The following is a 26,401-nucleotide window of genomic DNA, read 5'->3' as shown; positions in this document are numbered from 1 at the left end:
AGTGTACTGCTTTGATTTTGTCCCACAAATTTTGACATGTTACATTTTTATTTTAACTTAGTTCAATGTCTTTTTTTCCCCTAAGATTTCCTTGTTGATCCATGTATTATTTAAAACTGTGTTGTTTAGTTTCCAAGGGTTTGGAGATTTTCCTATTACTTGCTTCTAGTATTAATTTCTAGTTTTGGTATTAATTTGGTATTAATTTCTAGTTTTGTTCCATTATGGTCAGAGAAGACACTCTGTGTGATGTCAGTTCTTTTAAATGTATTGAAGTTCATTTCTACGATCCAGATACGGTCTTAGTATATGTTCCATGGACAGTTGACAAGAATGTGTATTTTGTTATTGTTGGGTGCAGTGTTTTATAAATATTGATTAGATCCTGATGGTAATGGTATTGTTGAGTTCTTCTATATTCTTGGGGAATTTCTGTCTAGCTTTTCTACCAGTTGTTAAAAGAAGGATGTTGAAGTCTTCAACTATAATTGTAGATTTGGGGGCACCCGGGTGGCTCAGTAGTTAAGCGTCTGCCTTCGGCTCAGGTCGTGGTCCCAGGGTCCTGGGATCGAGCCCTGCATCAAGCCCCACGTCAAGCCCCGTGTCGGGCTCCCTGCTCAACGGGAAGCCTGCTTCTCCCTCTCCTGCTCTCCTGGCTTGTGTTTCCTCTCTCGCTGTGCCTCTCTCTGTCAAATAAATAAATAAAATCTTAAAAAAATAAAAAAAAAAACAATTGTAGATTTTCCCATTTCTCCTTTCAGTTTTTATTTCACATAGTTTTCAGCTCTATTATTTGGTGCGTACATATTTAGGATTGCTTTGTTTCCGTGGTGGATTGACCCTCTTACCGTATTGTAATCCCCTCTATGTCTCTGGTAATTTTTGTTGTTCTGAAGTCCACTTTATCTGAACTTAATATAGCCACTCCTGCTTTCTTTTAATTAATGTGTGTATGACATATTTTTCATCTTCATCTTTTTTTTCAACCTGCCTATATCATCATATTAGAAGTTTCTTGTAGACAATATATAGTGGGGTTATGTATTTAATCACTTGCCTATCTCTTTCAATTGGTGTATTTAAACAATTTATATTTTATGTAGTTATTGATATGTTAGAATTTGAAGCTGTCACTTTATTTTTTTTGTTTTCTTTTTTCTGTTTTTCATTTCTGTTTACCTGCCTTCCTATGAGTTAACAGTTTTTAAAACTCTATTTTGACTTATCTATAGTGTTTTTTGAGTGAATGTGTATAGCTTTTTTAGTCACTGCTCGAGGCATTATATTATATATACATAACTTACCACAGTCTACTGGTATTGTCATTTTCCAATTAGAGTGAAGCATAGAAACATTCTCTCCCTTGATATCTGTTTACCCTCCCCTCTTTATAATTGTCTTAAATTAAATTAAATTTCTTCTACATACATTTAGAACCACATCAGGCAGTGTTATAATTTTAGCATCAGCCATCAAACACAATTTAGAAAGCTCAAGAAGAGAAGGAAAATCTGTTGTATTTAGCCACAGTTTTTGTTTATTGTGTTATTCCTTCCTGGTGTCCTTTTTTTGAATAATTTCCTTTCTCTTTAGAGAATTTATTTTAGCCATTCTTTAAGGTAGGACTGCTATTGACAAATTCTCTGAGAATGTCTTGATCTCCCCTTCAATTCCTGAAGAATAATTTCACTGGATACAGAATTCTGGATATACAGTGCTTTTTTTTCAGCACTTGAAAAATATTGTACCTATTTCTTCTGGCTTTCATGGTTTCTAATGAGAAATCACTGTCATTCAAGTTGTTTTCCTCCATAGGTAACACACTGTTTCTCTCTTCACTGCTTTAAAGGCTTCATTGTTTTCTTTAATTTTCAGAAGTTTGACTGTTATATATAGTTTGACTATTTTGTGGATTCTTTTGGGTTTCTTTGGTTTGGGGTTCACTCAGTTTCCAGGATCTTGATGACACAAAGTTAGATCTTTTGTGATAGTCCCATAGGTCTCTCAGGTTGTATGCATTTTTTTTTCTCAGTCTATTGTCTCTCTGTTGTTCCAGTTGAGTAAGTTGTATTCCATCTTCAAATGCCATCTTCAAATTCACTGTTTCTTTCCTCTATCCTCTCCATTCAGCTGTTTAGCCATCAACTGGGGTTTTGTTTCACTTATTGTATTTTCAGTTCTAAAAATTTCCTTTGATTGGGCACCTGGGTGGTTGAGTCAGTTGAGCATCTGACTCTTGATTTCAGCTCAGGTCATGATCTCAGCATTGTGGGATTGAGCCCTGCGTTGGGCTCCATGCTCAGCACAGAGTCTGTTTGGGATTCTTTTCCTCTTCTTCTCCCTCTCCTTCTGCCCCTCCCCCTGCTTGCATTCATGTGCTCACATGCTCTCTCTCTCTCTCAAATAAATAAATAAAATCTTTAAAAATTTCCTTTGGTTCCTCTTTATATCTTTGATTTTACTGTGACTTTCTATTTCTCTGCTAACTCTATTTTTTCATTGTTTCAAGTGTGCTCATAATTGCTCACTGAAGCATTTTTTTGAGGGCCATTTTAAAATCTTTGTCAGATAATTCTAACATCTCTGCCATCTCAGTGTTGGCATCTATTAATTATCATTTTTTCTTTCAAGTCAAGATATTCCTGGTTCTTAGTACGACAAATTATTTTCTACTGAAACCTAGACATTTGGGTATTATGAGAGTCTGGATCTCATTTAAACTTCCTATTTTAGCTGGCTTCCTATGGCATTACTCTAAAAGGGGTAGTTGGGAGGAGGGCATTACTGCCAGGTAGGGGTAGTAGTCCAGGTTCCAACTTTGTCTCTGTTGACACCAGGGGTGGGGGCTTCCTTGTTATTGCTGAGTGGGAGTAGGAGTTCTGGGTCCCACTAGGCATCTACTGACACCATCCTAGTTGTAAGGGATAGGGGTATCTCCTTACTGTTCCCCAAATGGCCTCCAGTGACACAGGGAAAGTGGAGAGGGCAGCCTCTTTACTGCTGAGCATTGTTGAAAGTCTTAACTTTCCACTGACACCACCTCAGTGGGGAGAAGGTTGGGGTAACTTGTTACAGCCTGGTGAGACTGACAGTCCAGGATCCCCATTCAGCAATGGCTGGTGGGTGTGGGGATGGGGCCATAGATTTTTTTTTTTCTGCTGTTTCTGGTTTGAGTAGCACAGTTATTGTCTAAAAATGTTGTCTTTCTAGTCTTTGCCTTTCTTGATCCCTTGGCTAAAGAGAGCTGGCTTTTGCTGGAGCGTTTTCTGCATCCATTGACATTCCTAGTTTGCCAGCTTCTTTATCTCAAGTCCAGAGGATATGAAGCAAAAAAGAAAGCCCAAAGAAGCATCACTTCTTTGTGATGCTTGTGATTCCTTGGAACCCAAAGTCCCTAGCCAATCTGTCTTCCCCTCTCCACCTTTTGGAGGACTCTCATATTTGTCTTATATATAGCATATTTAGTTGTATGGAAGAAATAGGGGAAAGTACATCTATTTCATCTTTCCTGAAGTGGAAGTAGGTATAAATTTCGTGATATAACATTTGTGGGCTACATATTATTTGTTCATGAAAGATCTTGGAACATGAATTCTTTCTTACCTAGGTCATGTTAAAGCCATTTTTCTTTTGAGCTTTGCGGCAAAAAGCAGCTACACATGAAAGGAGCAAGGATGGGCTGGTTCCTTCAACCTCAGTTAACATCTGGAAGATAGTCTCTGAACTTTAGTCTCATATAATCAGAATGTATGTTGTGAGTAACTGATTCCTCGGTAAAGCAAACATAGGACCATATAACATTTCTATTCTTCCTGCCATGGTGTATTCATACTGTTTAGGCCAGTGATTCTCAATGTGCGGAGGGAGGGTGCCCTACTCTCCAGGGTCTCATTTAGCAACATATATATATTCTGATTGTCATGATTTGGGCAGGGGGTGAGGAAGGAGAGCAAGAGGATTATGCTACTGGCATCCATAACCTACAATTCACAGATCAGCCACCCACAACAAAGAATTATTTAACCCAAAATGTAAGTAGTGTTAAGGATGAGAAAACTTGGTTTAGATGTTTGACCTACATTTGACAGCTAAATTCAATCTTCAGGTATTCTGTGCAACTTTTGACCTATTGTTTGTGAAATTCTGAATGTCAGGTCTGGAATGGCCTCGCCCAAGCTCTAAACAAAGACAACACAGCCTGCCAATATTGTCTTTACCTCCGGCTTTCCCTCTGAGAATTGCTGTGTGATTCCAAGGTAAAATATCTAAAGTGAAGAGCCATATTCCTTGCTTATCCTGGAAAGGATGTTGTTTATATAAATTACAAATGTTTCAAACAAATGTCCTTATTCTAATCTTAGGAATTTTTTAAAATCATAACTTAGACACCACTTTTACACCTGTATTTTTTATTACAATCTATCACCTACCCAGGCAGCCACAGCCATTTCTTATCCTAATAAAACTTTTGAAAGCACTTTTATTCAAAATAATGCAGAGCTCTGTCCTCTGGAATTGTTGGGGTGGAGAAAGGCAAAATTTAAAAAGGAAGAATGAAATCACCAAAGCACTAAAAATCATGAAAGCACTAAAAATCAATATAAGGGAAAAGAGGGATGGACTAAGGCATTTGATACAGGCTAAGTCCTGTAACACAGCGCTAGTGCCCCTGGTTCCTGACTCTAATGCTCCAGGCCCCTCCTCTACATTGAACAATCCAGGTGGCTGAAGCACCACAAACGGATACACAAAACAAATAAAATGTCAGAAAGAACAGAACTCACTGTCCTGGTATTCATTCCTCATTTCTTCTTACATTTTACTCTATTTGAACCCTCCAAAATGGATTTCAGAGCAAGGGCATTCCTCTCTTATGGCCCTTGCTCTGAAAAGGTAACTTTTCCCAACTGTGCAGGACTCTGAGCCAGTTTCTAATATGGGCCCCTCTCCGTGTCAAGTACCCTGACTATGTCACAGAGTTATTTCGTACAGGGGCAGGCACTGAGACCTCTGTTCTCTCTATTAAGGCTCACCAGTGCACATCCCTAATGCCTTTTTTCTGTGAGACCCACACAAAAGCTAATTAGAAATCCCCATTTTGAAACTTCATCAAGATAAAAAGCTTCTGCACAGCAAAGGAAACAGTCAACAAAACCAAGAGGCAACCCACGGAATGGGAGAAGATATTTGCAAATGACATTACAGATAAAGGGCTTGTATCCAAGATCTATAAAGAACTTCTCAAACTCAACACTCAAAAACAGATAATACAGTCAAAAAATGGGCAGAAGACATGAACAGACACTTCTCCAAAGAAGACATACAAATGGCTAACAGACACATGAAAAAATGCTAAACATCACTAGCCATCAGGGAAATACAAATCAAAACCACAATGAGATACCACCTTACACCAGTTAGAATGGCAAAAATTAACAAGACAGCAAACAACAAATGTTGGTGAGGATGTGGAGAAAGCAGAACCTTCTTAAACTTTTGGTGGGAATGCAAGCTGGTACAGCCACTCTGGAAAACAGTACAGAGGTTCCACGAGATGTTAAAAATAGAGCTACCCTACGACCCAGCAGTACACTACTAGGTATTTATCCCAAAGATACAGATGTAGTGAAAAAAGGGGGCTCATGCACCCCAATGTTCAAAGCAGCAATGTCCGCAATAGCCAAATGGTGGAAGGAGCTAAGATGCCCTTCAACAGATGAATGGATAAAGAAGATGTGGTCCATATATACAATGGAATATGACTCAGCCATCAGAAAGGATGAATACCCACCATTTGCAGCAACATGGATGGAACTGGAAGGGATTATGCTACGTGAAATAAGTCAAGCAGAGAAAGTCAATTATCATATGGTCTCACTGATATGGGGAACATAGGGAACAGTACAGAGGACCACAGGGGAAGGGAGGGAAAACTGAAGGGGGAGAAATCAGAGGGGGAGACAAACCATGTGAGACTCTGGACTCCAGGAAACAAACTGAGGTTTTCGAGAGGAGTGGGGTAACCGGGTGATAGGTATTAAAGAGGGCACATGTTGGGGCACCTGGGTGCCTCAGTTGTTAAGCGTCTGCCTTCGGCTCAGGTCATGATCCCAGGGTCCTGGGATCGAGCCCTGCATCGGGCTCCCTGCTCGGCGGGAAGCCTGCTTCTCCCTCTCCTGCTCCCTCTGCTTGTGTTTCCTCTCTAGCTGTCTCCCTCTCTGTCAAATAAATAAATAAAATCTTCAAAAAAAAAAAAAAAGAGGGCACGTGTTATGATGAGCACTGGGTGTTATAAGCAACTAATGAATGGTTGAATACTACATCAAAAACTAATGATGTACTACACAGTGACTAACTGAAGATAATAAAAAAAGAAAAGAAAAGAAATCCTCATTTTGACACAGCCCTAAAGCAGCCACACTGATCTGTTGAGTAACTGTGAGGAGATGTCGGTCTTAACTGAAAACATTTGTCCTATTCTGCTGACAAACATTAGGTCAAAGACGACACTGGGGACTCTTGTCCTTACATGTTTTTGTTCCCTAATGGGCTTTATGATCACATTCCTTACAGCCTAGAGTGTATTTTGGGGCTGAAACTTTTTTAAAGACAAAATGTGGCAGCAGGATTCTGTGTACTAACAAGAAGTTTGGTGCCACAGCCCAGAACAGTAACAGAATCTTCCCTCTTAGGTCATCCTCATTGCCATTCTCAAAAAACCTATGTCTCTTTTTTTCTTTTTCCCTCCCCTTCCCTCCACTCTCCCCCCTTCCCTTCTCCCTCTCTCTTTCTGTGGGACTCAGATTCCCTTGTTACTATTTTTGCTTTGAATGTCCCTGCCACAGCAGTCTATGTAATGGACAAAATATCATAACCTATAACCCTATCTAGCTTTGCTCCCTCCTGGGGACATATCACAATCAAGAAATGGACAGTTCTGGCATGTTTCCAGTCCAGTCTCTGGGGTATGTCCACCTGGGTAGAATCCCAGCTCTGCCATTCCTTAGTTTGGACACTGAGCCAATCCTTTAACATCACTAAAGCTAGGAAAGATCCTATGTAAAATGGGGCTTTTACAGGTATCCACCTAATGAGGTTGTTGGGACAAAATGCACACAAACTGTGTCTCATTTTGCTTGGCACACAAGAATCACTTATAATCTCTATAACTGGGAAGGCCTAGGAAGTAAATTTTTAAAAAACATTTTAAGAGAGGGGCGCCTGGGTGGCTCAGTAAGTTAAGTGTCTGCCTTTGGCTCAGGTCATGATCCTGGGCTCCCTGCTCAGCCTGGAGCCTGCCTCTCCCTCACCCTCTCCCCTTCTCTCTGCCCCTCCCTCCTCCCTGCCTCCTGCTTTCTCTCACCTCTCTCTCTGTCAAATAAATAAAATCTTAAAAATATATATATTTTAAGAGAGTGATTTTCACTAAAAATGTCACAGAACTACAAATTCAACTTCTTAGTAGTAATATATTGATCTGCTTAGTATAAAAATGTACTGCTAATGTTAAGTTATAACAGAAAATGACTGAGTTTTCCATATAAAACATCTGTTCTGTTATTTCAATACTAGATAGTCACAAAGACTTTGAAACGAAAGGTTACCAGTGATGTCTTACTCAGGTCTACAACCAATGTGCTTTGAGCTAATTTTTGAGATAACCTCTCAATTTCTTTCACTGAAACAGTGGACACTCCCCCTTGATGGAATATTCAAAAATTCGAATTCCAAATTCAAAGCGCTTGAATAACACCCCAGTGTTTTGTCTAGCTTGTCTAGCTTGTAACACACCATATGCACTTAAATATGCTATGAATGTTTCCTAAAGTTGCATTTACCCAGGAGAAATATTAACTCTTCTTCTGGTTCACCTACTTCCATGTTAATGTCGTAGTTCTGGCCGAGGACACTCTGTATGAGCTCTTTGATAGTCTGGTCGGAGGCCAGCTGGGCCTCCGACTGCCGTGAGGCGATGATCTCCTCTATGGATGTCGGGATCACTCGCACCGGCTGCGCGGCCTGCGGGGCGGCCTCCCACGAGTCGCCCTGCGGAATGCTCCCCGGATGGCTTTCGGAAACTGATCCGCGCGCTTCCCGCCGCTGGCTGGCTGAGCCCGAGCTCACGGAGAGGGCATGACTCCGGGCTCTCCTCCGCCGGCCGCCCGACTCCGCGTCGCCCTCCTGGCTGGAAACGGAGCTGCCCTTCCTGGGTTTGGCCTGGCGGGCCTCTGCGAGCGCGGCCGTCTCCCGTTTCGCGGCGCGCTCCCGGCCTGGGTACAGGACGGGCTTGGGGCCCGTGGGCCGCGGGCTCCTTGGGCCCCGGCACGCCCCGGGCCTCTCCCTTGCCGCAGGTGGCGGCATCGGGACTAACGGTCTCGACGTGCCAGCCCTGGAGGCGATGACCGGCGGCTTTTTCTGGGGCTGGTGCCGGAGGAACGCAGAGCTCCGCAAGTAGAAGTCGTGCGGGCGAAACGGCCGGGTCTTCCCGGGAGCGGCCACCTCGCTCGGGGCCGGGGGCCGCACTGCGCCTCGGGGCGCCTGCTGCAGGAGGGCCGCAGCGGGGGTCGTAGGGCCTTTAGCTCGAGGGGACCGTGATGGCTTTTGGGGTCCATCGTAGGTGGCGCTGACCTTCTCCCCAGGAGGAGCAGGGCAGGGGGCCTGGAGGCCGCACACTGAGGCTTCATCCACAGCCGGCTTGGAGGCCAACTTCTGCTTGAATCGAAGAAGATCCTTTTTAGTTTCCTGTCGCATCTTCCCCAGCTCTTTAAAGATGTACGATTCTTCTTTGCATTTCAGTCGAAAATGCTTCGAAACTGTGGACATCTTGACTAATTTGTCCTGTGAAATAACAATATATTACATACCTATAACAAAACTCATGTCAATAAATGCAAATCCAGCTCAAAAAAAGCCTCTTAGGGTAGAACGCTCGGTGTGCTCCCAGAGGCACAAGTGGGTGGTATTAGTTTTTATCATTTTAAATCCGACTATTGGCCTTTTCACAGGAACCATGGAAAACCTTTAAAGCAGTAACCTTTTTACAGTGGGAATTTTTGAAACTCTTATTGGATTTAACATTTCTTTAGACTATAATGTAATGTCCCAATTCCAGACAAGAGAGACAGAGAGAATCTAAAGAAACCCTGCCATCAACTGTGACATGGATCTAGCCCACAAAGAGATTTTTCAATTGCTCCAAGTTTTTCAAAGATACTAATTTGTAACAACAATTTTAAATTGAGAGATTTTCACATAAAATTCCAGATTAGCAGGTTCTCTGGGGAGAAAAAAAAAAAAATGAAGGCTCTGGCAATGCAAAGGCCAAATCCTTATTCTCGGGGCAAGATGGCAGTTTCCTCTTCCTTCTCCAACTGGTCCTGAGTGTCTCCATCCCTTACCCAGCCCACTTCCCTCAATATGTCTCCTGAGCTAGAGCAGACTGTATGAAGGGAGAGAGGTGATCAGCAACAAGGTAGGCTACAGCCAGATCATGAGGCCTTGAATGCCAAATATTTGTACTTTTTCTCTTGGCTACTGAAAACCATTCAAAAACTTTTAACAGAATATGGCTTGATAGGATCTGGTGCTTGAGGGATATTGAATGGGACAAAGAATAAAGGGAAGGAGGCCAGTAAGAGTCTCCACAGCTTGAGCATAAGACCTGGCCTTGGTAACAGAGCAGAGTGAAAACAGAGACATAACAAGGTAAAACTGATAGGATCTGGCCAATGAGAAGAAATAAATGGAAGCAATTAAAGATCGTTCATAAAATAGGAATTTGAATCATCTTGAAATCTTGGTCATAGCCAAGTACACAATAAAGCTTCTGCTATTCAGTGACTTGTACACTTAAAAATGGTTAAAATGGTAAATTTTATGTAATGTGTATTTATGACCATAATTTTTAAAAAACTGGTATTCATCAGGGACAGTTCATCTATGATCATTAAGTGGATTTTCAGATCCTGAGAGATCAGAGGTCATTAACAAAAGCCAGGCTAACAGGAAATATAAATAGAGAAGGAAGGGCCCAATGACAGATTCTTTGGTAGGTGAGATTCATCTCTGGGAGGTGGGCTGAGCAGGAGCAACACAGAGGAAAATGGGGAGAAGAGTTCCACAGAAGCCAAGAAGAGAGGAGTTTTAAGAAATAAGAGTAAAACAATGAAAATAAAAGTAAGAATAATGAATTAGAAAAACGAATTTGTTTATTTTTAGGAAACCCAAGGCCAAGGTTCTTTGAAAAAAAAAAAATAAAGCAGAAACACCTCCGGAATATCATTATTTGCAAATATGATTATCTACCTAGAAGATCTAAACCAAAGAACTATTTAGAATTATAATCGACTTCTGCAAGGCTTTAATTTTTTTTTAATTTTATGCAAAACCCAGTAACTTCCTTTATACCAAAATGATCCATTCAAAAACACAGTGATTAAAATTCCATTTACAATTTTTTAAAAGAATAAGTATCTAGCAATAAACATAATGAGAAATGTACTGAAACTGCATGAATAAATTATTACAATTTTACCGGACATAAAGGAAAGATGTGACTAAATAGTTAATGACCATGGTGAAAAAAATCAAATATTTTAATTATATAAGGTCTTTCCAAAATACTGTATTGGTTTAATGCCATCATAATCAAAATCTAAAAATTCTATTTTTGAACTCTGAAAAGTAATTCTGGACTCATTTGAAGTAATAAACAGGATAGATTAGGGCGCCTGGGTGGCTCAGTCAGTTAAGCAGCTGCCTTCAGGCTCAGTCATGATCCCAGGGTCCTGGGATCAAGTCCCACATCGGGCTCCCTGCTCAGCAGAGAGCTTGCTTCTCCCTCTCCCTCTGCCTGCTGCTCCCCCTGCTTGTGCTCTCTCTCTCTCTCTCACTATCTCTCTCTGTGTGTGTCAAATAAATAAATAAAATCTTTAAAAAAAACAAAAATAAAAATAAACAAACAGGATAGATTAGGCAAAATTTTGAAAAAGGGAAATGAGGGAGCACTTGTCTAACAAGATAATTAAAACTTACACAGATATAAGAATTAAAACGGATATACTACTGCTAGAATCATCATGTAGACTGAGCAAAAGAATTAAAAACACTATGAGTTATATTGTAAAGACAGCATTAAATTGGCAATAAGAATTATTCAATAAGTTGTGCTGAGGCAATTGGTTGATTATTTGGGGGTGGGGAGGGAATTATACCTAATTTTATGCCATATACCAAAATAAGATGGATTTAAGACTGCAAAAAATTTTATTTTACTTTGCATTTCTTTGCTTATCATCTTATCCACATTCTTGGTTGGATTTAAGATTAATTCATTAAAAAAATTACCTTCACAATTAGATTTATTCATTTACCAGGCAGTATGGTCAATATGAACAAAACATCTTATTTAGCCTCTAAAAAGAATCATATTGCTTTTAATCTCTAATATCTGCCGGTGATTCTCAAACAGAAGACCCTGCTACATGGCAGAGCTCTCACCTGGGAATCAATAGGCTTTCTTTCTCTACCCATCTCCACCAATGCCTAGACCTTGAAGAGTTCAGTTCTATCCATAACCAGATTTCATATTAAAAAGTGAAAATAATATACTGTTTGCTCTTTTTTGCACCATACTATATGAATATTAGAAATGATTTCTAAAACCCTTAAGGAAGTTTCCCTTTTTATAAAACATGCTGTATAATCATCCTCATAGGGTTTTGGCTATTATTGTTTGCACAGGTGGTAATATGCTCACACTGACACCATCTGCATTTCTTCCTACAAAAGGCTGTGACTGGAAGAGAGCACAGAACAGAAGCACATTAATACCTGATGAGAATCTGACTTGAGTCTCCCAACTGCACTTCCCTTTTGTTTCTTAGTTCCTGCTTTGTATTCCCATCCCAACTTCTCTCAGGCTCTTGGTTTGCTACTGAAGTTTATCAAGTGTTCATTGTTCAACATTTCTCAGTACATTCCCTTGAGTTCTTTAAAGGAAAGTTGCTCTTCACATGTAAAAATAAACCAATAGGGTATAGAACTTCTAACTTTGACAGGAACTTCTTTTGTGTTTTCAAGGCAGGTGGTATCTCAAAGCTAATGGGGCAGTCCATCAAAGCTTGGTGTCTTTCTTCCCCCCACCCACCCCTCAACACTACAAAATATGTAAAATGACTTTTAAACATCCACTCTCATGGGAAAATAACATGTTCTCTTTTTTAGCATGTTTAAATTTATTTTATTTTTAGCAGTTTATTAAAAGAAAGAGACCAGTTCTGGTTTGGAGAGTCTCAAGGAAAAATAATGTAGCTGTCCCCAAAAGTTTTACGGTGTCAAGCCTGCTGCTCACAATCCAGGTTAAGTTTACTTTACACTTTAAAATGGGACAGAACATGCTTGAAATCTTTACAACCTGAGCAGTAATTTTACTCTCTGGCTTCTTTCCCAATTATTGGAATTCTGGGCCTTTTTCTTTTTCCTCTCCCAGGAGGTTCAGTGCCTGAACAGTGAGGTAGTCAGAAAGGCCAAGAGCCAGCCTTCTTTCCTCTCCTACAAGGTGTGATCAGACATGAGAATCAACTTCTCCAACCACAAATGGCTAGAAACCCAAAGAGAGCAAACTAGTGGATTCTCTAGATTCTGGGGCAGGTTGCTCTCTGGTTCTTGCAGGCGTGGCTGTTCCTCCTATTGGAACAGAATATCCATACTCTGCTCTATACATCAACTAAGGTAGAAATGAACAGAGCAGACCACCAGATAATTTGGTTCTAAGCTACGTGGAACCACCTCACACGGGAAAAGGAATCCTTCATATGTTAGGCCTAGTTCATCAGATTATTATACTGAGAATCGGGCCAAAGTGCCAGCTGGTTAGATGGAGGCCTTGATCTCTTCTATATATAGTCATGGGCACCTCAGTGGGAGGAGTGACACATTAAGGACAAGATTTAGGTTCTCTTGGGTCCATGGGCAAATATCATCTTGATTAGCTTCCTAAATTTCAAATCAAGCTCAACTTCCAATGCACACAAAAGTTCCAAAAGAAACATCTAAGTCCAAGGAAAGTCTATCACATCTGGTAAAATCTTCATATTGCAAGAAAAACAAAAATATTCTGAAAACAATTACTTGTTTTTGAAATAGCAGTGGTAGAAGTGAGATCTGTTTTTACACTGATCATAATTTATGAAAAAGCTTAATAGGTAGTATATAATCATTTTAACAACTTTGCTAAAAGAATAAGATAATGGTATTTTTTCTATTTTTTGATACTTTCTGTAATATTTGTTTTGCTGTCTTTAATCTTAATAATATCAATAATAGTAACTCACACTTATATTGTGCTGGTTAAAAATGATATAGAAAATAGAGAAAATCTGTTTTCAAACTCACAAAAAGCTCTTTTCTAAACTATTCAGAAGCCCATAGAAATTTCAAGACTCTAAAACTTATTCTACTGTTAAAACCAGTACCTAGAATACGCCCATAGACTTTGTGATATACATATATACATACAAACATAAATACATAACAGACAATGGAACAACAAAACATCTCCCTGCCTTTTTCTTCTCCCCATGTTCTGTCTTTCCTTCTTGAACTTTCTTCTTCTAATTTACTTAAATAGCCAAAATAGGAAAATAAAAGAGTTTTTATATTATTACCATGTTTTTGACATGTTAAATGTTGCATGCTTTCAATTTCAAAATAATTTGCTGGAGTTCCACATCTACACCTACAGAAAATCCCCCACTAATAACAGTTGATAAACTCTGGGAAAAATATAAAAAACAAATACCTGAGGATCCTTAGAAGTAAACAAAAGCAGGCAAATTGTGGAGGAGAGTAGACACTTGTGGAAACACTGGTCTGGAGGCAAGTTTCCAGGTTTATTGTAGTCTTTCCCTAAATGCCATCCATACTGTAGAATGGTCTAGTGCAGGTAGCAAAAACTTTAATAGAAAGCCTTTCATCATTCTGGCCAGACAAATCAGAGAAAAGACCCCTGGCAACAACCACCACTGAGGAGTGAGAAAAAAATCCTGAAGGAGAGAGAGTCAGAGAATGTAATCCCCTAATTCTGTATCTAAACCCCATACAAGTCTAGAATGACCCCTGAACTGTGCATACATAGGACAAACTCAAAGCAGCACAATGGCTTAAAGGGCTAAAGTGAGATTTAACTGAACTTAACTTCCAATCATAGAGAGTGAGATAGAGCTTACAGTGAGTGTAACCTGGTGACTTGCCTGCCAAATGAAAAACATCAACATTCTTCAGAGGCATATAACAGAATCCAGAGTCTACACAACATAACATTAACAACGTCCAGGATATAAGAAAAATAACTGCTCGGCATAAAAAGATCCAGGAAAATGTAACCCATTCTCAAGGGCAAACATAATGAACAGATGCCAGTCCAGAGATGACACAGAAGTTGAAATTATTAAACAAGGCCTTGAAGGCAACTATTATAACTATGTTCAATGAAGTAAAGGGATATACGCTAATGATGAATAAAAAGATAGAAAATCTTAGAAAAGAAGTAAAAATAAAAAAATAGAAATTTTGTATCTGAAAAATACAATACTTTCAATAAAAATTGAACTAACAGAATGGAGAAGTCAGAGAAAAGAGTCAGTGAATTGGCGGATAAATCAACAAAAATTATCCAATATTTAAAAGAGAAAGAAAAAAAGCCAGGGCCGGGGGGAGGTGCAGGGAACACTGTCAGAGCCTCGTGAAGCAGTATCACAAATTCTAACATATGGGTAAGCAGTATCCTAAAGGGAGAGGGGAGAATGGCATGAAAAAATACTTAAATAATGTCTGAAAACCTCTCAAATCTGAAGAAATACCTAAATCTATAGAATCATGAAACCCAGTACATTCCAAGCAGGATAAAGCCAAAGAAAACCGCACATAAGCTACTGGAAATCAAAGACAAAGATAAAATACTGAGAGCAGACAGAGAAAAACAATATGTTATTTATGGGGAAGCAATTCAAATGACAAAAACTTCCCATTAAAAACCACTGAAACCAAAAGACAGTGAAACAAGATTTGTAATATGCTAAAAAAAGCAAAGTACTGTCAACACAGAATTATATATCTAACAAGCATATTCTTTAAAAAATGAAAACGATATGAAGATATATTCAGATACAAGAAAACTAAAAGAATTGCTCACCAGCAGACTAGAAAACTGTAAGAAATAATAAAGAAATTTCTTCAGACTGATGGGAAATTACACAAGAGGAAAATCTGAATCTTCAGGAATGAATGAAGATTAGAAATGATAAATATCTGGGTTAAGTTTAAAAGACCATTTTTTAGTCTTGTTTCTTTTTTCCAATTGTATGAAAATCACATTGTCTTGTGGGGTGTTTGTATACATAGATGCAACACATATCACAAGAACCAAAAAGACTGGGATGGGGCCAATAAGGTAACTATGGTTGTAAGGGTTCTGCATTTTATGTGAACTAGTTCGATATATAACTCCACACTGTGAAATGTTAAGCATGTATATAATTCCTAGAGAAACAATTTTTTAAAGCAATACAAAGAAGTGTAACAAAAAAAATCAATAGTAAAATGGAATACAAAAAATATTAAATCTTAGAAAATATTTTAGACTAAATAATAATGAAAGTACAACATATCCAAAATGTGTGGGATGCAGCTAAAGTAGTGACTAAAAGGAATAGTACAGCTTAAGGGCTTAAATCAAGAAGAAGGTCTAAAATCAATAACCTAAGGTTCTACCTTAAGAATCTAGAAAAAGAAGAGTAAAGTACACCCAAGGTAAACAGAAGGATATAAGGACATAAATCAATCAAACAGAAAACAGAAATATAACTGAGAAAATTAAAAGCCAAGAGCTGGTTCTTTAATAACATCAACAAAATTCTTAAAACCCCTACCTAGACAGTTTAAGAATAAACAAGACAGAATAAAATCACCAATATCAGGAATAAAAAACGCTTTTCACTACAGATCCTAAAGATATTAAAGGGTAATAAGAAAATATAGGGGCGCCTGAGTGGCTCAGTTGGTTAAGCGACTGCCTTCAGCTCAGGTCATGATCCTGGAGTCCCAGAATCGAGTCCCGCATCGGACTCCCCTGCTCAGCAGGGAGTCTGCTTCTCCCTCAGACCCTCCCCCCTCTCATGCTCTCTCTATCTCATTCTCTCTCTCAAATAATTAAATAAAATCTTAAAAAAAATATATAACAACTTTATAGCAACAAATCCAACAATTTAGATAAAATGGTCAAATCCCTGAAATTCTCAATTTACCAAAATTAACATAAGAAACAGAAAATCCTAATGGTCCTATATTAAGTAAGATTATTCATTACCAAAAATCTTACCACAAAGACACTTCCAGGCACAGATGGTTCTCTCAAGCAGCCAAGAAAGAAATAACACCAAACTTACACAAATATTTTCAGAAAATATGGTAACATTTTCTGAGACTTACATAACCATAATACCAAACCTCACAAAGGCATTTTTTAAAAGGGAAATTATGTTACCAATATCCCTCACAAATATAGATCCAGAAATCTTTAATAAAATATTAGTGTATCAAATCCAAAAGTATATTTTTTAAAGTATAATATATTCTGATCATATAGAGTTTATCCCAGGGTTGAAAAATTGATTTAACATTTGGAAAATCAACATAGTTCACAGTATGAACAGAAAATAGAAGAAAGCATATGATCGTTTCAATGGATAGTGGAAAATCATTTGACAAAATCCAACACCCATTCATGATAATAATAAAGAAATAACTGTGCAAATATGCTTCATATGGAACATCAATCTGATTAAGAGAATTTACAAAAAAAACTTACAGCTAACATTATATTTTTGCTTTCCTGCTAAAATTGAAAACTAGGCAAAAGTGCCTCAACTTTTTTTTTAACATTGTTCACTGTAACACTGTTTATGAAAGCAAGTAGGTGGACACCTTTGTATCCATTAACAAAATATTAAGAAGTGCCTCAACTCATCACATCTATTCAACATTGTTCTGGAGGTCCTAGCCATTGCAATATGGCAAGGAAAGGAAATAAAAGGGATAGATTGGAAAGGAAAATGTAAAACTGTTCCTATTTGCAGTGACATGATTTTTAGGTCAAAAATTCCAAGAAATCTACAAACAATCCCTAGTTGCCTACAAGTGACTTATCAAGGTTGTATGATACAATATAACACACAAAATCAACCGTATTTTAATATGCTAGTATCAAACAATTGGAAAATAATGCCCAAAAAGACATAAAATACTTGAGGATGAATCCAACAAAAGATGTCCAAAATCTCCACACTGAAAATTACAAAACATTGCTAAGAGAAATTAAAGACCTACATAAAATTCCAAACCATGTTTGTTAACTAGAAGACTCAACACTGTTAAGATGGCAATTCTCCCCAAATAGATTTATAGATTACATGCAATCCCAATCAAAATTCCAGCAGGCTTTTTTTTTTTTACAGAAATTACAAGCTGATTCTAAAATGTATACACAAATTCAAATAACTTAAAATCGTTAAAATGATTTTTTTAAAAAACGTGAGGACTTAACATGATCCAATTTCAAAACTTACTATAAAGCTACAGTACAGTAATCAAGGCAAAGGTCCTGGCAAATCATTATGCTGAGTAAAGGAAGCCAGATACAAGACAGTATATATTGTATGCTTCCATTTGTATAAAATTCTAGAATATGCAACTTAATCTGTGGTGTCCCATGGCAGATCAGTAGTTGGTTGGGGGCAGTAGGAGCAGGTGAAAACAGGGGCAGATACCAAAGGGAGCAGATGAATGAAAAGGTTCAGTTATCAGGATTTCAAATAAAAACTTGGGGGAAAAAAGGTTCAGTTATCTTGATTGCAGTAATTGTTTCAAAGGTGTATAAATCTGTCGAAACTTATCAAATTGTACACCTGTACATTATATTGTAATACATTACACTAACTACTAATCTGTACGTTCTCTGCAGTTTATGGAATATAAATTATACCTTTATAAAGCTGTAAACAGGAAAAAAACAATTTGTTGAAATTTTATATTTGAATGTTGAATAAGAAAAAGAACTACTGAACTCCTTTACACTCTTGCAGTGGTAGTTCACAATAGTTTCACTGTGGATCTGTGGTCTTGGATGCTAGATAATCCTTGCCTTAAGCCTTACAGTGTCCCACTGCCCACCAAAGAGTTTTTGGGCCACACTCAGAAAACAGCTTCCTATTTCAAAATTAGACACACAGATCTCAGTGGGGGACATCACCTAATGGTGCGTAAGGCTTACCCAAAACAACCAGCCCCTGTCAAGGGATACCAGGAAAGGTCAGGCCGCTGGAAATTAAATTCCCTCCACTGTGACCTTTCTCCCTCGCCCCATTCCCTCTAACTCCTTCCTGTCTTTCGCCTTCCTAACTCCTTTTCCTTTCCCCACCAGATGGTCGTCACAATCTACCTATCTTTCCGTTCCGCCAGGTTTTCACTCTTCCCGAGGGCATCCCAGCCCCTACTCCAGCCCCAATCCCTTCTCCAACTCCAGCCCTATTTTCTACGCTGATTTTCTCAGAGATTAGCGTGGATTAAAGAGGCAGAACGGGAGGCGACGAGTGCTCCGCCCAAATATCGCAGCCTCCTCTTCCCACAGCCTCCCAGACGAAGTCACCAGCGCCCCAGTCCGCCTCTCACCCGCCTGTCGGGACGCCTCTGCTCCCATTCAGTTGGCGAGAAGGTTGACAAAGCCGCGTCGCAGCGGTGTATCCTACCGACCTTCTTGGGGCCGAGCGGCCGGGTGGGCTCGGACAGGCTCTACTGGAAGGAAGAACGCGCTCCGTTGCTCGGCAACAAGCAGCGCGTCCACCCCGCCTCGCGCCCTGGCTCTGGCTCTTGTGGATCCCTCCGCGCTGTGGGTCCCAGCCCGCCCGTTTCTGCTTCGCGGAACTAGCTCCAAGAGCGCCCTTGGACCAGAAGCCAAAACCCAAGCTGAGCTCCCTCTGCTTTCTGGGCTGTGAACTTTCTGGTCCCAAAGAGCCTCCTGGCCTGGAGTCTCCTAGATCGGCCGTTCTTGCCCCCATTAAACCAACTACTTACTTGGCACTCGTTTTTTATACATTTAAACAAATTATGCTGGAGGCATGAGATTCAGACTTCTGGAGAGTTCCTATTAGAATCCTGGATTCAGCATGTTCAGAGTTTTCTGATGTCCAAGATAAAAAAGGTTATAAGAAGCAATAATTGGCATTATCTATTCAAGTTGAATACACACATACTCTAGGACCCAGCAATTCCACTCCCAATAGAAATGCATGTAAACATGCACCAAGAAACATGTACACCAATATTCATAGCACTTTCACTCATAATAGCTAAAAACTGGTAAATATCCAAACGTCCATCAAACGTAGGGTGCATAAATTAATTGTGGTATATTCATAAAATACAATAAAGAATGTGAACAACCTTCATCTGTGGGAAACAACATAGATGAATTTCTATGAGCTAATATGTCAACATAAGGAGTACACACTGTACAATTCCATTCATGTAAGGTCTATTTTTAAATTTTTTATTTAAATTCAATTTAGTTAACATAGTTAACATAACTAACATAGAATTTAGTGATTCATCAGTTGCATATAACACCCAGTGCTCATTATATCAACTGGCCTCCTTAATGCCCATCACCCAGTTACCCCACACCCCACCCATCTCCCCTCCAACAACCCTCAGTTTGTTTCCTGTGGTTAAGGGTCTCTTATAGTTTTCCTCCCTCTCTGTTTTTATCTTATTTTATTTTTCCTTCCCTCTCCCTATGTTCACCTGTTTTGTTCCTTAAATTCCACATACAAATGAAATCATCATATAAGGTTTAAAAACCAAGAGAGCAAAAACTATAGTGCTTATGGATGCATGCTCAGCAGCTGTATTACAAAAAAAAAAAATACCAAAAAAAGTAATAACCATAAGAGTCAAAATAGTAGTCATGTTGGGAGTGGAGAAGGTGATGGTGAGTGGGTAGACACTGCCAGGAGGAGTCCTGGGGTACTAGCACTGTTCTACATTTTAACCTTGGTGATGGCTATTTGAGTTTTCTCTTTGTGATAGATAAACTACTGTTTTCTATTTTGTTTATTTTCCTGTGTTATATTTCACTATTATTTAAAAAAAAGAAAAGAAAAGAAAAACATGCCATCATGTAGATGAAAGTGCTTTGCTCAATGGCTGGCACTTAATGGCCCTCAAGTGTTTATTTTATATTGGTCTACTTTCTACCAATTTCTCCCTTTCCAAATACTCAGGCCACTAATAAATGAGATCGGATAAGTGGCAGATCAAATCTTCTGGAAGTCCTCTCTGAGACTGATGCGTCCCAGGAATTCAACATAAAAGAATGCTCTGCTGCACAATTCCCTGGTGCTGGGCCTTGAAGCAGCCCAACTGTGGAGATGGATGCACCCAGACCTTCTCAGGCCTCCCTGAGGCAAGCTCCCAGTCTATAGATACAAAGCCAGGTAGGGATACCCAGTTTTGCCAACTGTGCCAGTTGCTTTGCTCCCTGGGATTCTGCAACCTCCTCTGTAAAATGGAGATAATAATCTTACCTCAGAGGTTTGTTGCTTTACTCCCCAACATAATGAGGTTAAAATGGTTGCTGAGGGCGCCTGGGTGGCTCAGTTGGTTGGGCGACTGCCTCCGGCTCAGGTCATGATCCTGCAGTCCCGGAATCGAGTCCCACATCCGGCTCCCTGCTCAGCAGGGAGTCTGCTTCTCCCTCTGACCCTCCTCCCTCTCATGCTCTCTGGCTCTCATTCTCTCTCTCGCAAATAAATAATAAATAAATAAATGAATAAATAAAATAAAAATAAATAAATAAATAAAATGGTTGCTGAGGGTTCACAAGACAAGAAACCTTCTACAGAGAAAGATCTGCTGTCCCTGAGGTCTCACTGCACCCACATACCTACATACCACTGCTTTGTAGGTACTCCTTGAGGGCAGCTTCACCCTAAGTGTGGAAATAACCCCTTCAGACAATAAGTACATTACTTTCCTTTGCTAATTAAAATAATAAGCAAATAACCAAAGTGCTTAGTGTGAATTGTTCTTGGTATCATCCTAGATGCTGCATAAAAAGAACATATAGGCCATATTTCTAAAACAAAAAAAATTTTTAAATTAATGGAGCCCTGAATCATGTCTATCATATGGTCAGGAAGTAATCTCAATGGTAAATAAACATTACTCATTAATACTTTTATAATACAAAATGGTAACAAAGTATTCAGATATCCATACCATAGGATAATACAATCCATGAACTAGATACTTCTGGCTTCATTTTATAGATAAGTTACTGATGTTCAAAGAGATCGAGGATTTACTTTTGATCTCCTAGCTAGTAATCAGTTCTGTGCTAGGAACTCTACTCTAGGTCTAAAAGAAGGATAGAAAGAGAGAGAGAAACAGAGAGAGAGGAAAGAGAAAGGAAGGAAGGCAGGAAGGAAGGAAGGAAAGGAAGGAGGGAGGGAGGGAGGAGAGAGAGGAGGGAAGGGGAGGGGAGAGAGAGGGAATGAGAGAAAGGAAAAAGGAAGAGCAGAAGGAATATTTCTTAGTGATCTAAAGGCATTTTAAATTCATTGTTGCTATTGTAATAGCTCCGTATGAAAACGTTAATACTTTGGGTGCTATCTTATAGAAAAGGGCATTAGACTCAAAGAGCAGCATAAAATTACTCAGTCATTGAAACACTACGATTTCATCTGGTTTGTCACTCTAAAACCACCACCTAGCAGTCCTCTTGTCGTCTAGTTTTAGAGCCTCCTATTGGATTCACTGCATAGCAAGTAAAGGAAGACCCCAGAATTCAGCTTGTACACCTTCAAAGTATCCTCATAGAACAAATTCCAAGCAAAGTTCTCCGAAGAGAATTCAAGCCCCTTCATAATTAGGACCTGTCCAAAGGTCTTTTTGGAAAATAAATAATTAAAATTATATCTTGACTTCCTATTAAGCACCCAAATAAATTCCAACTGGATGCAAGATTTTGTTACACATAAGAGTAGCAGGTATAGATAAGACTTATAAGCATTAAGTCATAAAAGGCAGGAACTCTGATTAAAATATTGACGGATTTTTTTGAAAGCATCTATGTGTTGAAAAATAAGCAGAATCATAATGCAAATGAAAACCTGGTGGAAAACTCACAATATTTATGACAAACATAGGATCAATATCCTTTAGATGAGAAATGGACAAGTGCTCACAATTTTAATTTGGCTAAGGGAGGTGTGGAAAGGCAGTTCCCAAAAGAAGAAATATTTATGGCCAGTAGAATTATAAAAATGTTCAACTTCAGTAGTAATCTCAGAAATGCAAATTAAAATAACGGTATGCAATTTTTGCCAATCAAATTACAAGGTTAGTAATAGAGTTCCTGCATTGGGACTGAAGAAATAGGAGCACTCGTAGATTTCTCTTGCCATTCTGCTAGATGTCATTTGCTAGACGCCCTTCATTCCTGCACCATTGCCCAGATATTGGCCAAACCCAACTGGAAGCCCAAAGGCAAGGAAAACTGGATGATATGTGCAGAGAACAGAGGCAGAGAGAATAGAGTAGAAAGAAAGGGCTAGGGAGAAAAACAGAGAATAACCAGAAAAGTCTATTACCCAAAGTTGCCGGTACTGCTTTAATCCACCGACACTAATGTACTGAAACAGCTTCTCCTGCCTTAAGTTCCTCCCCTGGCATCGCTTACACTCAGCCTCCTCACACCCTGCTCACCCTTCTTTCCCCTTGGTGATCTACTTAACATATGCTAGGCCTCCCTCCTGACCCTAAACTCTGACGTGATCCTAACATCTGAGCTTATGGAGTTCAGAAAGGGACCTGTGGGAAGCCAGCCATCACCCTTCTCTGGGGTGCCTCAAAAGTCTGGCACTGGTCCTGATCTCAGGGTTTTTAAGGTAAGATAAAAATAGCAAGCACTGAGCAGAAAGAAAACTCTGTGAGTAAAACTATCCATTTGAAAAGAAAAGATACAAATAAGACTAATAAGCCTGGTCCAAAGCAGGTGTACCTGGCTGAGAATTAGGGATTTATTTTTCTAGGACATAGTGGCTGGTACTTAGCATTCCAGTTACCCTTTACACTTCCAAAGGGCTTTGCTTAGGTGTTCTCCAAGTATGGTAACGCACTAGAGAGTTTGCTGAGTTTGAGGTCAAAACCATTCCTTTTCTAAGGGTAGGTATGTAAGACTGTTGGATGTGCTTTGTAGCCTAAACATTGAGCTTAGAGAACCAATGCCTGGTTTATGCTTAGAAAAACTAACAGTTCTCCCTAAGTAAGCTGTAAAAACAGAAGCTGCATTTAGCCCGAAATTGCTCACAGCCTGAGACTTCTGTGTACCAGCCCACTTCCCCTGAATGCACCTCCCCCAGTACCAATCCCCAAAAAATTAATCAGCTTTGAAGATGTGTTATTTTTCTGTTCTCTGGTGAAGGAAATATTTTATTTTATCCACTTGGTTCTGATTACTAAATGAAGTGGAATTCAAAACTTATTAGAGCCTTGTACACAGGACCTTCTTAATCCATCCAAGCCCTGTCTGAAATGTGGGTTGTTGTTCATGTGAGCCCCAGGGATCCACCCTGAAACTCCAGTTCTTCTAAGCCCCCTTAGAAGGAGGAATTAAGCAACTCATGAATCTTCACTTCAGCAAATGGATCTGTATCTGGCAAAAGTCTTTTGTGATGTGATCTTTTCATATTCAATACTGTTTTTTTCTTAATGAAGACTTGGCACCCCACTAAGTTTTCTTGCACATGCAAGATAATATTCAGAGTCTTTAATATTTGAAGGACCCATCATAAGCCCAGCATGTTTGTTTTATTTCAGATGGACTCCCAGGAAGTCCCCTTTTTAAGGGCATTTGTGTCAAATAGTTCTTAAAAATAGCAATGCAAGTTTCCTTGCTGTAATGTCATCTTGGGTTTTGAGTATTTTAGAAAATGTCCTAAGTGATACTCCTCCAAATGAGTCCTAAGTGGTTTCTTCTCACTCTGTCCATGAGAGGGGAAGTGGCAAAGGGGGTCCAAGGGAGAAAGAAGAAAACGTCTGGGTGAATCAAGGGTCCTGCCTTTTCATCCCCATGCTCCCCAAGTTCAGATGCGGAGGGTGGAATAGCCTCCCAAAAGGGCCACACTCACTCCCTTCATCTCTCCAACTGGGATGCCTGCTGGATCCAGCCCCCAGGTCTTGACCGAGGTTGCCATAGCCAGGGCGACGGTGCAAGTCTACCATATCAGGGACCCAGGAGAGTCACACACTAGCTTCTGAAGCCCGACCTCTGCCATCGCCGACTCCCTAGAAAGTGGCCCCCCAGGTCGAGGAGACTGGAAGGGGATTCTAGGCAGGCTCGCCACGGAAGATGAGACGCGGCTGGTGAACCGCCAGGTGTTCAGTCTCCCCAAGGAAGCTCCCACTCCTTGCCTGACTGGGGGGAGGGGGGACCACAAGGTCTAGGGAGCTGGGCTGGTGACCACCAGCAAAAGACCTGTAAGAGGGAGGGGCGAGCATGCCTAGATCGCAGGGCCGCATTATTTGCCACCAAGTGTTCAGCATCCAGCACCACCCAGGCTCCCAGAGTTCTGTGAAGGCTCTTTGTATTTGTTACAATTCAGTACACTTACTCTGTACTCAAATGGTATGAGGAAGGTACTAATAAGCCCATTTTACAGTTGAGAAAACAGAGGCTCAGAAAAAGCAAGTCTCCCACAGACTACGGAATTCCAAATCCCATGCTCTTAATCACAAACACTATGGTCCCTGTCAACCACACAAACAAGCAGGCTGGAGCGTATTTGGGTAATAAGAGAAACAGTCCTCAGAGACCCTTAGCCCTGCCCAGAGGAGTGAGCAGAACAAACACTTTGCAGCTTCCTAGCCTAGGAGGGTTTGCCTGGGCTTGGGAATTGGAAGACACTCTCTGCTCTCTCCTACCAATTGTTGTCTTTGGAGATGCTGGGAATTGAAAAGGGAAAAGGTTTTTGCCCAGAAGTTACTGTGAAACATAGAACACAAAACCAGGGCAAAGGGGAGGGAACTCTTCTTCCGAGGGCTTGTTCTCCCAGAGCCTTGGGCGCCTCAGGGAGAGACGCTTTGCTGCTCCCAGAGCAGAGCTTTTCACCCCCATCACCATAATAGTTCCCTTCCTACGTTCACACCCGTACTGGTTTCTGCCCCCCTGGAGGGGGATTGAGGGGAGGAGGGTTGGGGGGGGTCATCAGGCCTGACCTTGCTCCAGCCACTCCAGGCTCCCTTCCTAAAATTGACCTCTGCCAGAACCAAATCAAGTCCAAGCTCTTTTGGAAAAGGAGGAAACTGAGGCCCGAAGGATCTGCCCGGGTTCCCCAGGAAACTTGAGGTCTAATGGTTGGACCATGAATTTGTGACTGGCTCACCACCAAGCTCCTGACCACCTACTGCTACCCACTCCAAGACCTGGTTGCCATGTCCTCATAACCTCTCTCATCTCTTAGGATGATGGTCCGGTGTACTCCCATTCCAGCACCTGCAGGAGTTTTGAAGCTTCTGCCCCAGTGTAAACTGACCTTCAACCCGCACACTGTGCTTTATTTATTGAAACCTCTTCTCTGGGCGGGGTGTGAGAGGAGGGTCATGAAGAGGTCAGAGGAGCCTAGAGATTCACAATAGACGGTATTTTGGCGAGAGGAGGCCAGTGGGGTGAGGAGAGTGGGATCCACGTCATCAACTTCATCATTGAAACCGTTGAAAGAAAAACCTACATTAGATCTGCTAAGTCTCCAAGGCGAGTGGGGCTCCACCTGACTTCCCAGGCCCTTTCCCCTGCAGCGGTGACCGGGGTGCAAGTGGGGAGCGGCCAAGGGCAGAGAGCGTGGTCTGAAAGGAGTTTGTGGCCCAGATCCCAACCAGCCAGTGCGGGTTGGGGGCAGGGGGACCGGACATCAAAGTCACAGCTGCAGCTGCGGTATTGCGCTGCCAGGTAGTTTCCGGAATGACAGCCGCCCAGAAAAGGCGGCCGACCGGCTTCGTCTCTCAAGGATCCCCACGCATGCTTTCCTGGCAAATAAAACTGCGGGAGGAGAAGTTGACACGAGAGGTCTCCAGTTAATACCTTGCAACAACACGGCAGATTTTGAGAGGTTGGGCGGACCTTTAAGAAAATCATTACATCACCCAGGGAAAGAATGTGGAATAAAACGCTTTGGATCCTAAAGACAGGGAGGCAATTAATGTAAATGGCTGACATTTTCGAGCGCGCTGCCACCGCCCAGGCCCGCTGAGTGCCTGGCACCTGGGAGGATCGTATCAGTGACTCTCG

General features: G+C 40.5%; 1 protein-coding gene across 1 annotated transcript in view; it reads right to left on the bottom strand.

The window, feature by feature from the left end:
* The window catches only part of TTC6 (tetratricopeptide repeat domain 6), a 202,793-nt gene extending 183,933 nt beyond the window's left edge, over positions 1-18,860 (bottom strand). Inside the window, exons 1-2 of the mRNA XM_025869141.2 lie at positions 18,727-18,860; positions 7,876-8,838 (exon numbers count right to left, since the gene is read on the bottom strand). Of these exons, the coding sequence (XP_025724926.1) occupies positions 7,876-8,823 (948 nt within the window). The 5' untranslated portion in view covers positions 8,824-8,838; positions 18,727-18,860. The remainder of the gene's footprint in view (positions 1-7,875; positions 8,839-18,726) is intronic.
* Between the last annotated feature and the right edge of the window lie 7,541 nt (positions 18,861-26,401).

This window comes from Callorhinus ursinus, unplaced genomic scaffold (assembly GCF_003265705.2).
Source record: "Callorhinus ursinus isolate GAN/ISIS: 27379988/994484 unplaced genomic scaffold, GSC_fseal_2.0 scaffold8, whole genome shotgun sequence".
Classification (NCBI taxonomy): domain Eukaryota; kingdom Metazoa; phylum Chordata; class Mammalia; order Carnivora; family Otariidae; genus Callorhinus; species Callorhinus ursinus.
Note: the sequence above shows the minus strand (reverse complement) of the source record. Positions and strands in the feature narration are given on the sequence as shown.